The following is a 14940-nucleotide window of genomic DNA, read 5'->3' on the forward strand; positions in this document are numbered from 1 at the left end:
TTATTTAATACTTACAACTTTTTATTTTGCAATAATTATAGATTAACAGGAAGTTGCAAAAATAGTACAGGGAGTCCCATGTGCCCTTCACCCAGTTTCTTCCAGTGGTAAGATCTTACACATGACTATAGTAAATCTTCAAAACCAACATATCGACAATGGTAGAATACTGCTAACTAGACTATAGACCGTATTTGGTTTCACCAAACTTTACATGCATTCATTTGTGGGTGTGTGTAGGTCTATGTAGTTTTAGCACAGATATAGATTCATGTAATCAACATCACAATCAAGATACAGAACTGTTCCATCAGCACAAAGGAATTCATTGTGTTATCCCTTTATAGTCACCCATATCCCATATCCCCTCCAGTCCCTATCCCTGTCAACCATTAATCTGTTCTTCACTTCTATAATTTTGTCATTTCAAGAATTTATACAAATGCAATCATACAGTATGTGAGCTTTTAAGACTGGCTGTTTTTCATTCATCATTATACCCTTGAGGTCCATCCAAGTCGTGTGTATCAACAGTCTGTTCCTTTTCATTGCAGAGTAGTATTGCATGGTGTGGATGGTTGGTTTAACCACACACTCAACTGCAGGTCATCTGGGTTGTTTCCAGTTTGGGGCTATTACAAATGAAACTGCCAAGAATGTCTGTATAGAAGTTTCTGTGCCAAAATAGGTTTCATTTCTTTGGGAGAAATGTCCAGGACAACAATTGCTGGGTAATGAAGCACATGTATGTTTAACTTTATTAGAAATTTTCAAACTCTTTTTTTCAGAGTGGCTTACCATTTTACATTCTGTTCAGCAATGTGTGAGAGATCCAGTTTGTATGCTCAACAGCATCTCGTATTTTCACTGTTTTTTCTTTAGCCATTCTGATAAGTATGTAGTCATAATTCACTGTGGTTTTAGTTTGCATTCCCTGATGACTAATGAAGTTCAACATCTTTTCCTGTGCTTGCTTGCCTTCCATACACCCTCTTTAGTGCTATGTCTATGCATGTCTTCTGCTCATTTTCTAATTGGATTGTTTTTTTACTCTTGACTTTACTCTAGATAAATGGTTTGCAAGTAATTTCTCTCAGTAATTTCCTCCTCTTAAATTTTTGGCAGAGCAAAAGTTTTTCATTTTGATGAAGTCCAATATACATTATCAACTTTTTCCTTTTACGATTGTGCTTTGGGGATGAAGACCATGAAGAACCTGTTGCCTAGCCCACGATCCTAAAGATCTTTCTATGATTTTTTTTCCTGAAAGTTTTACATCTTACATCTAAGTTCATGATACATTTTCGATTAATTTTTGTATAATGTATGCAGTTTAGGTCAAAGTTCATTTTCTTTGCCAACTGCACCAGCATCATTTGTTGAAAAGACTATCCTTCCTCCATTGAACTGCTTTTGTACCTTTGTCAAAATCATTTGGGCATATACCACACTGTCTTGATTACTGTAGGTTTATAGTAAGTCTTGAAGTCAGGTAATGTGAGTCTTCCAAATTTTTCTTCTTCAAAATTGATTTGGCTTAATTAATTTTACACCTGGATATTTTCATCCTTCCTACAGGGAAAGAAAAGAATAGAGAACTGTGGCTGTGGGAAATTAGGGAAAATACAACATTTATACTACATATGCCCTAGGGGAGTTCATGAAGATTTCTGGGTTCCACTCCCAGAGTTGAAGTTTCACCTCCAAATGATTATGGTGCATGTAGTTCTGGACTATACTTTGAAATTTGAAAAAACAGTAATTTAGGGAGAAACAAGAAGAAAAAACAAAATGAACCCTCTGCCACTGTTGTTGGGATTGGGGCTTTCTTTGTTTTCTTTCTTTCTAACTCCTCCAATTCCCACTTTAATTTCTGGTCTGCAGTAGGCTTGGCTCTTTTCTGAAGACACGCTTAGCATTTGTGGTTACACATGGTAGGAGGCTTGCAACAGAACTTTTTAAAGCATGATTTTTGTTACATCCTAAGTCCTGAATGTTTCTGGAAAAACACATTTATATTATACTGGAAATTCTTAGGGAAATAGGATCTGCTCAATAGGAATCTGCTTCAGAGCCAAATATGCTAGAACTCATGTTTTTGGTTAGAAAGAGCACCCACGTAGATTCAACTTTTGCTAGGTATCTCAGAATACCTATTTTAGAGATCAAGAAGGAAGACATAAGACATATGCCTCTCAATGGGGGCAAAGAATAGAGGTGGGGTGCTGATGAGTCACCTTCACTTCATTCCACTAACCCTTGTGTACTTACTTATTTGTCCAACGTCAGCATCATAACTACAAAACTGAACATGAAATGCTCTTATCCCTTTAGCTTATTCTAGAGAAAAAAATAAACATTTGAAATATGCTCCCCAGACATTTTATTACGTGTCCTTGCCAATGTACCTTGCATAGCCTTTAAAAGAAAACTTTCATATTCTACTTAAATCACCTTGCATATACTCTTTGTAGGCTGGTTCCAGGTAGGAGGGTTCATTAAGCCCTATTGAAACTTTTAGGAAGGCATCTTATGTTTGTTTATTGTATGCATAAAATGCACCCATTGGGATATAAAAAGAGCTGCTCCATCGTCTGCCTACACATCTCCTGTACGTGAATTTTTAGACCATGTTTACTACGCAAATTAGGAAACAAAAGTTTTTTACCCCATTTTGTCTCCTGCTTTATTCTAAAGAAGAAAGTTCTTGCATGAGCTCTTCCTTTTCTTGTTGCAACTCCTGCAAATGCTGTTGGTTTTGCTCCAGTCTGTCCTCCAGCCACTGCAGTAGAGGCCCGCTGACTGCCGACATCTGACTGCACAGGTTCTTGGTAAACACTTCAATAGGAAAAACACAGAGATAACAGTCCACCACCAGTAGCGCCCAACAGTGAGTACAGAAAGAGGGGGAAGGAGAAGGACGTAGAAAAAGTGCAGAAGTAGAACTGGCAGACAACTTTGTATGGGCAGCCAGGGGAAAGGCAGGAGAGCTGAGCAAAGAGGATACCTATTCGGAGGACATCCTGAACACCCCTGGATCCATAAGCCAGATGGAAGCCTTGCTATGCAGAGAGCAGAAAGATACCCAGCTTTTTACTTCCATAGCAAAAGGGTAAGAGCTACAGAAGGGTCTCTTTCCCCAGCTCTCAGACCTTCTCACTGTGAATGAACATAGCTTCCCAGTGAGCTAGAACTCTGTCTTCTGCAACTTAATTTTTCACGAGTTCAGAAAGAAAATTGCTTACCAAATGTTACATACATTGAAGAATACATTAATGCAACTCACCTGAAAGCTCCTCTTTTAAAATGAGGAGAAAGCAGAGAGATGAAGAGAGTGATCACCTCTCACATCTTCCTAGAAATGTTCAGCTTCACAGTAAGACAGAGATTCTGTGGCCCTCTTTTTAAAACAAATTCTGCCTAATGGAAATATCTTTTTCTCTCTTATGATACATGACTTATTAAAATGACCACTTTAGGGCTTCCCTGGTGGCACAGTGGTTGAGAGTCTGCCTGCCGATGCAGGGGACGCAGGTTCGTGCCCCGGTCCGGGAAGATGCCACATGCCGCGGAGCGGCTGGGCCCGTGAGCCGTGGCCACTGAGCCTGTGCGTCTGGAGTCTGCGCTCCACAACGGGAGAGGCCACAACAGTGAGAGGCCTGCATACCACACACAAAAAAATGACCACTGTAATATTGTGGGGTATACCTTCCAAGATATATGTATATGTGTATGAACCTGTGTGCATGTGTATATACACTTTTGAATAAAAATGGTTCTGATGAACCTGTGTGCATATGTATATATACTTTTGAATAAAAATGGTTCTGATGAACCTAGGGGCAGGACAGGAATAAAGACACAGGTGTAGAGAGTGGACTTGAGGACACGGGGAGGGGGAAGGGTAAGCTGGACGAAGAGAGAGAGTGGCATGGACATACATACACTCCCAAATGTAAAACTGATAGCTAGTGGGAAGCAGCCGCATAGCACGGGGAGATCAGCTCGGTGCTCTGTGACCACCTAGAGGGGTGGGATGGGGAGGGCAGGAGGGAGAAGCAAGAGGGAGGAGATATGGGGATATATGTATATGTATAGCTGATTCACTTTGTTAGACAGCAGAAACTAACAACATTTGTAAAGCAGTTATACTCCAATAAAGATGTTAAAAAAAACTTTTTTTTTGAAAAACAGATTTGGGGGCCCCACTTTCACATCACTGAATTACAAACTCTCTTAAGACAGGCCTTGGAATCTGTAGTGGTTTCTTTGTTTTGGTTTTGGTTTTTTATTATCGACCTCAGAGTGCTATATATATATGGTTTTTGTTGTTGTTGTTGTTGTTGTTTTGCGGTACGCGGGCCTCTCACTGCTGTGGCCTCTCCCATTGCAGAGCACAGGCTCCGGACGCACAGGCTCAGCGGCCATGGCTCACGGGTCCAGCCGCTCCGTGGCATGTGGGATCTTCCCGGACCGGGGCACAAACCCGTGTCCCCTGCATCGGCAGGCAGACTCTCAACCACTGCGCCACCAGGGAAGCCCTATATATATATATATTTTTTTTTTTAATAAATTTATTTATTTGTTTTTGGCTGTGTTGGGTCTTCGTTTCTGTGCGAGGGCTTTCTCTAGTTACGGTGAGCGGGGGCCACTCTTCATCGCGGTATGCAGGCCCCTCACTGCCGCAGCCTCTCTTATTATTGCAGACGCACAGGCTCAGTAGTTGTGGCTCACTGGCCTAGTTGCTCCGCGGCATGTGGGATATTCCCAGACTAGGGGTCGAACCCGTGTCCGCCGCACTGGCAGGCAGATTCTCAACCACTGCACCACCAGGGAAGCCCAATTGTTTAAAGTAAAGTTAAAAAAACTGTATGATTTTGGACGTTACTTTTACCTCACATAACAATAAGCCATAGACGTTTTCCTGTGTTGATAAAGGTCTACCTTTCCTTCTTAATGGATGTACAGTATTCATCAGAATGGATGTACCAGTTTAATGAGTCTATTGATGGACCTTTCAGTGGCATCCAATTTTTTGCTATTATAAAGACTGCGATTAATATCTGTTTATTTTTGCACACTTCTCCTACAAATTTTTGAAGGATACATTTTTCGAAGTAGAATTGCTAGATTCAAAGTCCACATATATTTGAAAATTATACCTCCAGGAACAGTATATGGGAGTGTTCACTTCCCTCACATCCTCATCTAATTCTCTGTCAATTTAATCTTTGTTGAAAGAAAAGGAGAATACCTGATGACTTTATCTTAATCCATACTTCTTTTATAGATTATTATGAACAATTTGATTTTTCTGTAGGGCTCTATAAAAGTCTTTAATTCTTATTTAGTCAGTCTTTTGTGACTTCCTTATATTTTCCTCCTGTATTTTTTTTAACTTTTAATGAGCTTTATTGGGGTATAATTTACAGACAATAAATGACCCCACTTTAAGGGTACAGTTCAGCGAGTTTTGACAAACGCATACCCCTTTTAACCACCCTCCAGTCAAGATACAGGCCATTTTCATCAGCCCCGAGGCCCCTCTGGGTTCCCTCTGCAGCCGGTGCCCCTTCACCTTGGGCCACAGCAGCTACTGATCCATTTGCTGTCACCATAGGTTAGTTTAGCCTAGTCTTGAATTTCATATAAATGGCCCTATAGAGTATGTAGCACTTTGTGTGATGCTTCTTTCAGTTGGCATAATGAGATTCATCCAGGTTGTTCATGTATCAGCAGTGTGTTCCTTCCATTGCTGAGCAATACCGTGTTGTATGGATGGATCACGCTTTGTTTATCCATTCACCCACTGACAGACAATTGGGTGTTCCCACGTTTTGGCTATTGTAAATAATGCTGCTACAAACATTCGTATACAAGTTTTTGTTTGAACATCTGTTTTCAACTTTTGGGGGTATATGCCTAGGAGAGGAACTGGTGGGACATTTGGTAGCTATAATTGCCAATCTCTTTCCAAAGTGGTTGTACTATATTTAATAGTAAAAGTTTAAATATATCTGGAATTTATTTTTTGTGTAGGGCATTAAGTAGGAATTTATTTTTTCCCAAATGGAAATAGAAGTATAAACTAAGAAACAAATGAACTGTCCCAACACTATTTAGTGAACAATCCATCCTTTTTAAAATTGATTTGAAGTAACATCTTTCTTAGATATAAATTCTTAAATACATATACATGGGCTCTATTCAGTTCTACTGATTTATCTGTCCATGTTTGAATTATCAATATACTTTTTTAATTGCTGTGGCTTTAGAGTATGGCTACATATCGTATTTTACCTTATATTATTAACTCTTTGCCATGTTTTACCTCCAGATAAAAATGATGGGACAGATAAACCAAGACATCTCTGTCTTTTTCTCTCAAAGTACTTGCCTATAATACTTGGAAGCCTCCTTTTCTTCCTTCCTAGTGACTTTGCCAGAATGGCCTGGGAGTCAGGGTTAGTCAGAAGGTGTGGGTGGGTAGGTGTGTATGTTGGGAAAAGTGATTTAGTGTGTATATTATATTGAGCAGAAATCCTTGGCCTTGTATAGGAATTCCTTATATATTTATTTACATGAAGAGATCTCCCTCATGCTCTCCCTTTTATGTCTGTCTATCCATCTCTTTTCAACTCCCACCACAATAGGCTGGTACTGATATGCTGGAAACCGGCTCACAAGAGCCAACTGTTGAAATTTCAGGAAGTTTGCAACCTGGTTACGGCCATGTTAGTTGTTTGAAATCAGCCACAGTAGGCGTGTTACACCATGGAAGCTTGCAAACACAACAAATCGGGGCCCTCCCTGTCTCCCTGAGAACTGGTGTTAAACGTGTCCAGTCATTTACAGTATTCAGTGGTCCACAGGATTCAACAGAAAAGTTGGGAGCGGGATTAGTGAATGGCAAAGCTCTTGGGAAAGAAAACTCAAGGGTAATTTGTACTCATCACCTCAGTCACTTCAACTAAATTTGCTTCTGTCATGTGAGTATTTTCACTGCCTGTAGTCGAGAAAAAAAATCTTACCTGAGCCGTTATGGATCTTGGTTACTGAGTCCAGATGTGTAAGGCTAAAGGGATAAAATAGTTTAGGTTAGTAGCAAAGCAGCAGTTCATCTCATCCGTTTGGCAGTGGTCTGCTACAGACCTCTGCCAACCAGATTAGATAGATATGTATCACTGAACTTCCTATTATTGTTCCATTTGTCATGATTTGGGGGATGTCATTTTATTTAGAATGTTGAGATAATTCAAAGAGATAATTTTGAAATTACTGTCTCTCGCTGCCGCCTTCCTGTAGTACACAGTACTTGGCAACAGGGCTACTAAGATGTTATTTTTAACAACTAAACAAAGTGTCTTTGCCCCAGGAGGATCCAAAGTGCACCAGGAGAGAAACAAGTACTAAAGAGACTGTTATCGTACAGGGCGAGAGCTGTGATGACTTTCTCACAGAGAGCTGAAAGGAAAAGGGGCTCACGGCCTGAGCTGCTAAAGGTGAACGGACAGAGGAGGAGAACAGGGAGCAGGCCTGAGAATCGGGAAGAGGAGCAGCGAGGGTCTGTACCTGTGGATCCTCCGGTATGCATCCTGTTCCTCTTGGCACAGGATCTTGGGCAGCTCAACTGCTGACTCGAGGCACACCTTCCCGATGGTTACGTGAGGTACAATATGGATTGGAATTTCAATTCTCTCATACCTGTAAGACAGTTCAGCTCAGTTTCTCTTTGTTTGTTTCCAGCTTTACCGAGGTATAATTGACAGATAGGAATTATATGTATATATTTAAGGGGTACACATTGATATTACGATATATATACACATTCAGAAATGATCAGCACACTCAAGCTAATTAGCATATCCATCACCTCACATAATTACCATCTTTTGTGGCTATTTAACATTTAAGATCTACCACCTTAACAAATTTCAAGTACAAAATCACCATGTTGTACATCAAATTGCCAGAGCTCATTTATGCTAAAACTTTGTACCCTTAGACCAGGGGTCCCCAACCCCCGGGCCGCGGACCAGTACCGGTCTGCGGAGGAGGCGGTGAGCGGTGGACAAGTGAAGGAAGCTTCACCCGCCGCTCCCCGTCGCTTCCCAAAGCTCGCGTTCCCGCCTGAGCCACCCCCTCCGCCCACACCTGTGGGAAACTCGTCTTCCAGGAAACTGGTCCCTGGTGCCTAGAAGCTTGGGGAGCACTGCCTTAGACCAATACTTCCTCATTCTCCCCTCTACCCGCTGTGCCACAGCACCACCATTCTACGAGTTTGACTCTTAGATTCCACATATAAGTGAGAGCATGCATGGCATTATTTGTCTTTCGCGGACTTATTTCACTCAGTATCATGTCCCGGTTGATCCATGTTTTTGCAAATGGTATGTATATACACACACGTGTACACATGCCACATTTCCTTTATCCATTCATCCACGGACAGACACCTAGGTGGTTTTCATTCCTTGTGAATAATGCTGTGATGAGCATGGGAGCACAGATATCATTGTGAGATACCGATTTCACTTCCTTTGCATATATGCCAAGAAGTTGGTAAGTTTTTAATGCTGACTTGTCATAATCAGAAGTTTTCTATAGTTTTAATAGAAATTTGGGGACACAGTAAGCTTCAAAGATTAAATATTCCTGTTACTTATTTAGTAACTCACCTCCAGAGGGGACAGAGTTCAAACTGAGTTCATGTGGGGAGCAAATTGGAAGTACATAATTTGCAGAGCCAATAGTCTCATAGAAAATCTGAGGCCACTGTGTAAACTTAACAGAAGCCTTGGGGGTGCAAGGTCCTTATGCTCATTCCCCAGGCAAGGGAAATAGCTAATTAATACTGTTTTCAGTCAAAACATTGCCAGTGAGCTTGAACACATTAATCACAAAGCCTGGGGAAGAGGAAATGTAGACTCTTCAGTGACTCCATCAGTTTCATTATGTGCAAGGCATTACTCATATAAATACTCACTTGTTCTAACTCAGTGTTCACCAGTGGCCCTCACTTCCCATTTTCTCCCCTGGAGGGAAATAGGTAAGTAATTTACAAATACTTCCATTTTAATGCTAGAGTGAGGTCAACCAACCTACCTCTAAATACTTCTCACCCCAAATCCACCTAACAGTGGGCTCAGTGGAGCAGCCAGGTTGAGGGTCCCTGGCACTCTGTGACCTCATTGGCACATGGTGGTATATCAGCATAAGATCTAGCTCCCTCCTCTCTCTTTCCCACCCAGTAGAATGCGTCTGGCCCCCTCACCACTTCTATTCAAAAAATTAGAAGTCCTAGCCAAAGAAATTAGGCAAGTAAAACAAAGGTATCTAAATTGGAAAGGATGAAGTAAAATTATCTCTGTTTGCAGATGACTTAATCTTATAGATAGAAAACCCTAAATACTCCTCCAACCCCCCCCAAAACCGATTAGAACTAATAAATTCAGCAAGGTTGCAGGTGTCATCAGGGCCCCACATCTGAAAGCTCTAGAGGGGGAATCCTGCCTTACTACTTACAGATTCTTGTGGCTTGAGGAGACTCTGCTTGTGGCAGTGTAACTCCTGTCTCTGTCTCCATCTGTGCATTTGGGAGGTGATCAGGTAATGAGGTTGGAGCCCTCATGAATGGGATCTTTATTAAAGTATCTTTATAAAAGAGGGTATATTTCTGTAATGTCTCTTCTGTTCTATTGAACTCTGATCCTTTCACCAGTACCACCTGTCTTGACCATTATAGCTTAATAGCAACTCAGTATCTGGTAATGTGATTCCTCCCAATTTATTCTTGTTTCCCCAGATCTTTTTGACTATTGAGGTTCTTTTGCCCTTTCATAAAATTTTAGAATCTAGTCCCACAAAAAATTCTGCTGGGAATTTGATTGCTATTAAATTTATAGATTTGGAGAGAGTTGACATATTTGCTACTCTGACTGTTCTAATCCATGAACATGATATGTCCCTCCATTTATTTACTTATTTTTTATTTATTTTATTTTATTTTTTTGGCTGCGTTGGGCCTTCATTGCTGTGCATGAGCTTTCTCTAGTTGCGACGAGCAGGGGCTATGCTTTGCTGCCGTGCACGGGCTTCTCATTGCAGTGTCTTCTCTTGTTGCAGAGCATGGGCTCTAGGCGTGCGGGCTTCAGTAGTTGCGGCTCACGGGCTCTAGAGCGCAGGCTCAGTAGTTGTGGCGCACGGGCTTAGTTGCACTATGTCATGAGGGAACTTCCTGGACCGGGGCTCGAACCCATGTCCCCTGCATTGGCAGGCAGATTCTTTTTTTTTTTTAAACATCTTTATTGGAGTATAACTGCTTTACAATGGTGTGTTAGTTTCTGCTTTACAACAAAGTGAATCAGTTATACATATACATATGTTCCCATATCTCTTCCCTTTTGCGTATCCCTCACTCCCACCCCTCTAGGTGGTCACAGAGCACCGAGCTGATCTCCCCGTGCTATGCGGCTGCTTCCCACTAGCTATCCACCCTACGTTTGGTACTGTATATATGTCCATGCCACTCTCTCACTTCGTCACAGCTTACTCTTCCCCCTCACCATATCCTCAAGGCCATGCTCTAGTAGGTCTGTGTTTTATTCCTTTCCTACCCCTAGTCTCTTCATGACATTTTTTTTCTTAGATACCATATATATGTGTTAGCATATGGTATTCGTTTTTCTCCTTCTAACTTCACTCTGTATGACAGACTCCAGGTCCATCCACCTCACTACAAATAACTCAGTTTCATTTCTTTTTATGGCTGAGTAATATTCCGTTGTATATATGTGCAACATCTTCTTTATCCATTCATCTATTGATGGACACTTAGGTTGCTTCCATGTCCTGGCTACTGTAAATAGAGCTGCAATGAATATGTTGATACATGACTCTTTCTGAATTATAGTTTTCTCAGGGTATATGTCCAGTAGTGGGATTGCTGGGTCGTATGGTAGTTATATTTTTAGTTTTTTAAGGAACCTTCATACTGTTCTCCATAGTGGCTGTATCAATTTACATTCCCACCAACAGTGCAAGAGGGTTCCCTTTTCTCCATACCCTCTCCAGCATTTATTGTTTGTAGATTTTTTCATGATGGCCATTCTAACCAGTGTGAGATGACAGTGTGAGATGATATCTCATTGCAGTTTTGATTAGCATTTCTCTAATGATTAATGATGTTGAGCATTCTTTCATGTGTTTGTTGGCAATCTGTATATCTTCTTTGGAGAAATGTCTATTTAAGTCTTCTGCCCATTTTTGGATTGGGTTGCTTGTTCTTTTGTTATTGAGCTGCATGAGTTGCTTATAAATTTTGGAGATTAATCCTTTGTCAGTTGCTTCATTTGCAACTATTTTCTCCCACTCTGAGGGTTGTCTTTTGGTCTTCTTTATGGTATCCTTTGCTGTGCAAAAGCTTTTAAGTTTCATTAGGTCCCATTTGTTCATTTTTGTTTTTATTTCCATTTCTCTCGGAGGTGGGTCAAAAGGGATCGTGCTGTGATTTATGTCATAGAGTGTTCTGCTTATGTTTTCCTGTAAGAATTTGATAGTGTCTGGCCTTACATTTAGGTCTTTAACCCATTTTGAGTTTATTTTTGTGTATGGTGTTAGGGAGTGTTCTAATTTCATACTTTGACATGTACTTGTCCAGTATTCCCAGCACCACATATTGAAGAGGGTGTCTTTTCTCCACTGTATATTCTTGCCTCCTTTATCGAAGATAAGGTGACCATATGTGTGTGGGTTTATCTCTGGGCTTTCTATCCTGTTCCATTGATCTATATTTCTGTTTTTGTGCCAGCACCATACTGTCTTGATGACTGTAGCTATGTAGTATAGTCTGAAGTCAGGGAGCCTGATTCCTCCAGCTCAGTTTTTCGTTTTCCAGATTGCTTTGGCTATTTGGGGTCTTTTGTGTTTCCATACAAATTGTGAAATTTTTTGTTTTAGTTCTGTAAAAAAATGCCAGTGGTAGTTTGATAGGGATTGCATTGAATCTGTAGATTGCTCTGGGTAGTAGAGTCATTTTCACAATGGGGATTCTCCCAATCCAAGGATATGTTATATCTCTCTATCTATTTGTATCATCTTTAATTTCTTTCATCAGTGTCTTACAATTTTCTGCATACAGGTCTTTTGTCTCCTTAGGTAGGTTTATTCCTAGGTATTTTATTCTTTTTGTTGCAGTGGTAAATAGGAGTGTTTTCTTAATTTCACTCTCAGATTTTTCATCATTAGTGTATAAGAATGCCAGAGATTTCTGTGCATTAATTTTGTATCCTGCTACTTTACCAAATTCATTGGTTAGCTCTAGTAGTTTTCTGGTAGCATCTTTAGGATTCTCTATGTATGGTATCATGTCATCTGCAAACAGTGACAGCTTTACTTCTTCTTTTCCGATTTGGATTCCTTTTATTTCTTTTTCTTTTCTGAGTGCTGTGGCTAAAACTTCCAAAACTATGTTGAATAAGAGTGGTGAGAGTGGGCAACCTTGTCTTGTTCCTGATCTTAGTGGAAATGGTTTCAGTTTTTCACCATTGAGGACGATATTGGCTCTGGGTTTGTCGTATATGGCCTTTATTATGTTGAGGAAAGTTCCCTCTGTGCCTACTTTCTGCAGGGTTTTTATCATCAATGGGTGTTGAATTTTGTCGAAAGATTTCTCTGCATCTCTTAAGATGATCATATGGTTTTCCTCCTTCAGTTTGTTGATATGGTGTATCACGTTGATTGATTTGCATATATTGAAGAATCCTTGCATTCCTGGAATAAACCCCACTTGATCATGGAGTATGATCCTTTTAATGTGCTGTTGGATCCTGTTTGCTGGTATTTTGTTGAGGATTTTTGCATCTATGTTCATCAGTGATATTGGCCTGTAGTTTTCTTTCTTTGTGACGTCTTTATCTGATTTTGGTATCAGGGTGATGGTGGCCTCATAGAATGAGTTTGGGAGTGTTCCTCCCTCTGCTATCTTTTGGAAGAGTGTGAGAAGGATGGGTGTTAGTTCTTCTCTAAATGTTTGATAGAATTCGCCTGTGAAGCCATCTGGTCCTGGGCTTTTGTTTGTTGGAAGATTTTTAATCACAGTTTCAATTTCAGTGCTTGCGATTGGTCTGTTTATGTTTTCTATTTCTTCCTGGTTCAGTCTGGGCAGGTTGTGCATTTCTAAGAATTTTTCCATTTCTTCCAGGTTGTCCATTTTATTGGCATAGAGTTGCTTGTAGTAATCTCTAATAATCTTTTGTATTTCTGCAGTGCCCATTGTTACTTCTCCATTTTCATTTCTAATTCTATTGATTTGAGTCTTCTCCCTTTTTTTCTTGATGAGTCTGGCTAATCGTTTATCAATTTTATCTTCTCAAAGAACCAGCTTTTAGTTTTATTAATCTTTGCAATCGTTTCCTTCATTTCTTTTTCATTTATTTCTGATCTGGTCTTTATGACTTCTTTCCTTCTGCTAAATTTGGGGGGGGGGTTGTCTTTCTTTCTCTAATTGCTTTAGGTGCAAGGTTAGGTTGTTTATTTGAGATGTTGCCTATTTCTTATGATAGGATTGTATTGCTATAAACTTCCCTCTTAGAACTGCTTTTGCTGCATCCCATAGGTTTTGGGTCATCGTGTCTCCATTGTCATTTGTTTCTAGGTTTTTGTTTTTTTTTTTTTAGTGGTACGCGGGCCTCTCACTGTTGGGGCCTCTCCCGTTGCGGAGCACAGGCTCCGGACGCACAGGCTCAGTGGCCATGGCTCACGGGCCCAGCCGCTCTGCGGCATGTGGGATCTTCCCGGACCGGGGCACGAACCTATGTCCCCTGCATTGGCAGGCGGACTCTCAACCACTGCGCCACCAGGGAAGCCCTGTTTCTAGGTATTTTTTGATTTCCCCTTTGATTTCTTCAGTGATCACTTCGTTATTAAGTAGTGTATTGTTTAGCCTCCATTTGTTTGTATTTTTTACAGATCTTTTCCTGTAATTGATATCTAGTCTCATAGTGTTGTGGTCGGAAAAGATACTTGATACAATTTCAATTTTCTTAAATTTACCAAGGCTAGATTTGTGACACAAGATATGATCTATCCTGGAGAATGTTCCATGAGCACTTGAGAAAAATGTGTATTCTGTTGTTTTGGGATGGAATGTCCTATAAATATCAATTAAGTCCATCTTGTTTAATGTATCATTTAAAACTTGTGTTTCCTTATTTATTTTCATTTTGGATCTGTCCATTGGTGAAAGTGGGGTGTTAAAGTCCCCGACTATGATTGTGTTACTGTCGATTTCCCCTTTTATGGCTGTTAGTATTTGCCTTATGTATTGAGCTGCTCCTATGTTGGATGCATAAATATTTACAATTGTTATATCTTCTTCATGGATCGATCCCTTGATCATTATGTAGTGTCCTTCTTTGTCTCTTGTAACAGTCTTTATTTTAAAGTCTATTTTGTCTGATATGAGAATTGCTACTCCAGCTTTCTTCTGATTTCCATTTGCATGGAATATCTTTTTCCATCCCCTCACTTTCAGTCTGTATGTGTCCCTAGGTCTGAAGTGGGTCTCCTGTAGACAGCATATATATGGGTCCTGTTTTTGTATCCATTCAGCCAGTCTGTGTGTTTTGGTGGGAGCATTTAATCCATTTACATTTAAGGCAATTATCGATCTGTATGTTCCTATTACCATTTACTTAATTGTTTGGAGTTTGTTCTTGTATGTCTTTTCCTTCTCTTCTTTCTTGCCTAGAGAAGTTCCTTTAGCATTTGTTGTAAAGCTGGTTTGGTGGTGCTGAACTCTCTCAGCTTTTGCTTGTCTGTAAAGGTTTTAATTTCTCCATCAAATCTGAATGAGATCCTTGTTGGGTAGAGTAATCTTGGTTGTATGTTTTTCTCCTTCATCACTTGAAATATGTCCTGCCACTCCCTTCTGACTTGCAG

General features: G+C 40.3%; 1 protein-coding gene across 3 annotated transcripts in view; it reads right to left on the bottom strand.

Annotated features, from left to right (window-relative positions):
- BRCC3 (BRCA1/BRCA2-containing complex subunit 3) overlaps window positions 1-14940 on the bottom strand; it is a 77690-nt gene continuing 62750 nt past the window's right edge. For all 3 annotated transcript variants that reach the window (XM_067024029.1, XM_067024031.1, XM_059051277.2), the window contains 4 exons: window positions 7573-7704; window positions 7032-7075; window positions 2669-2838; window positions 1-1572 (listed from right to left, as the gene is read on the bottom strand). In XM_067024029.1, coding sequence (XP_066880130.1) covers window positions 2687-2838; window positions 7032-7075; window positions 7573-7704 — 328 coding nt within the window. In that variant the 3' untranslated portion in view covers window positions 1-1572; window positions 2669-2686. The remainder of the gene's footprint in view (window positions 1573-2668; window positions 2839-7031; window positions 7076-7572; window positions 7705-14940) is intronic.

Source organism: Kogia breviceps, chromosome X, assembly GCF_026419965.1.
Source record: "Kogia breviceps isolate mKogBre1 chromosome X, mKogBre1 haplotype 1, whole genome shotgun sequence".
Classification (NCBI taxonomy): domain Eukaryota; kingdom Metazoa; phylum Chordata; class Mammalia; order Artiodactyla; family Physeteridae; genus Kogia; species Kogia breviceps.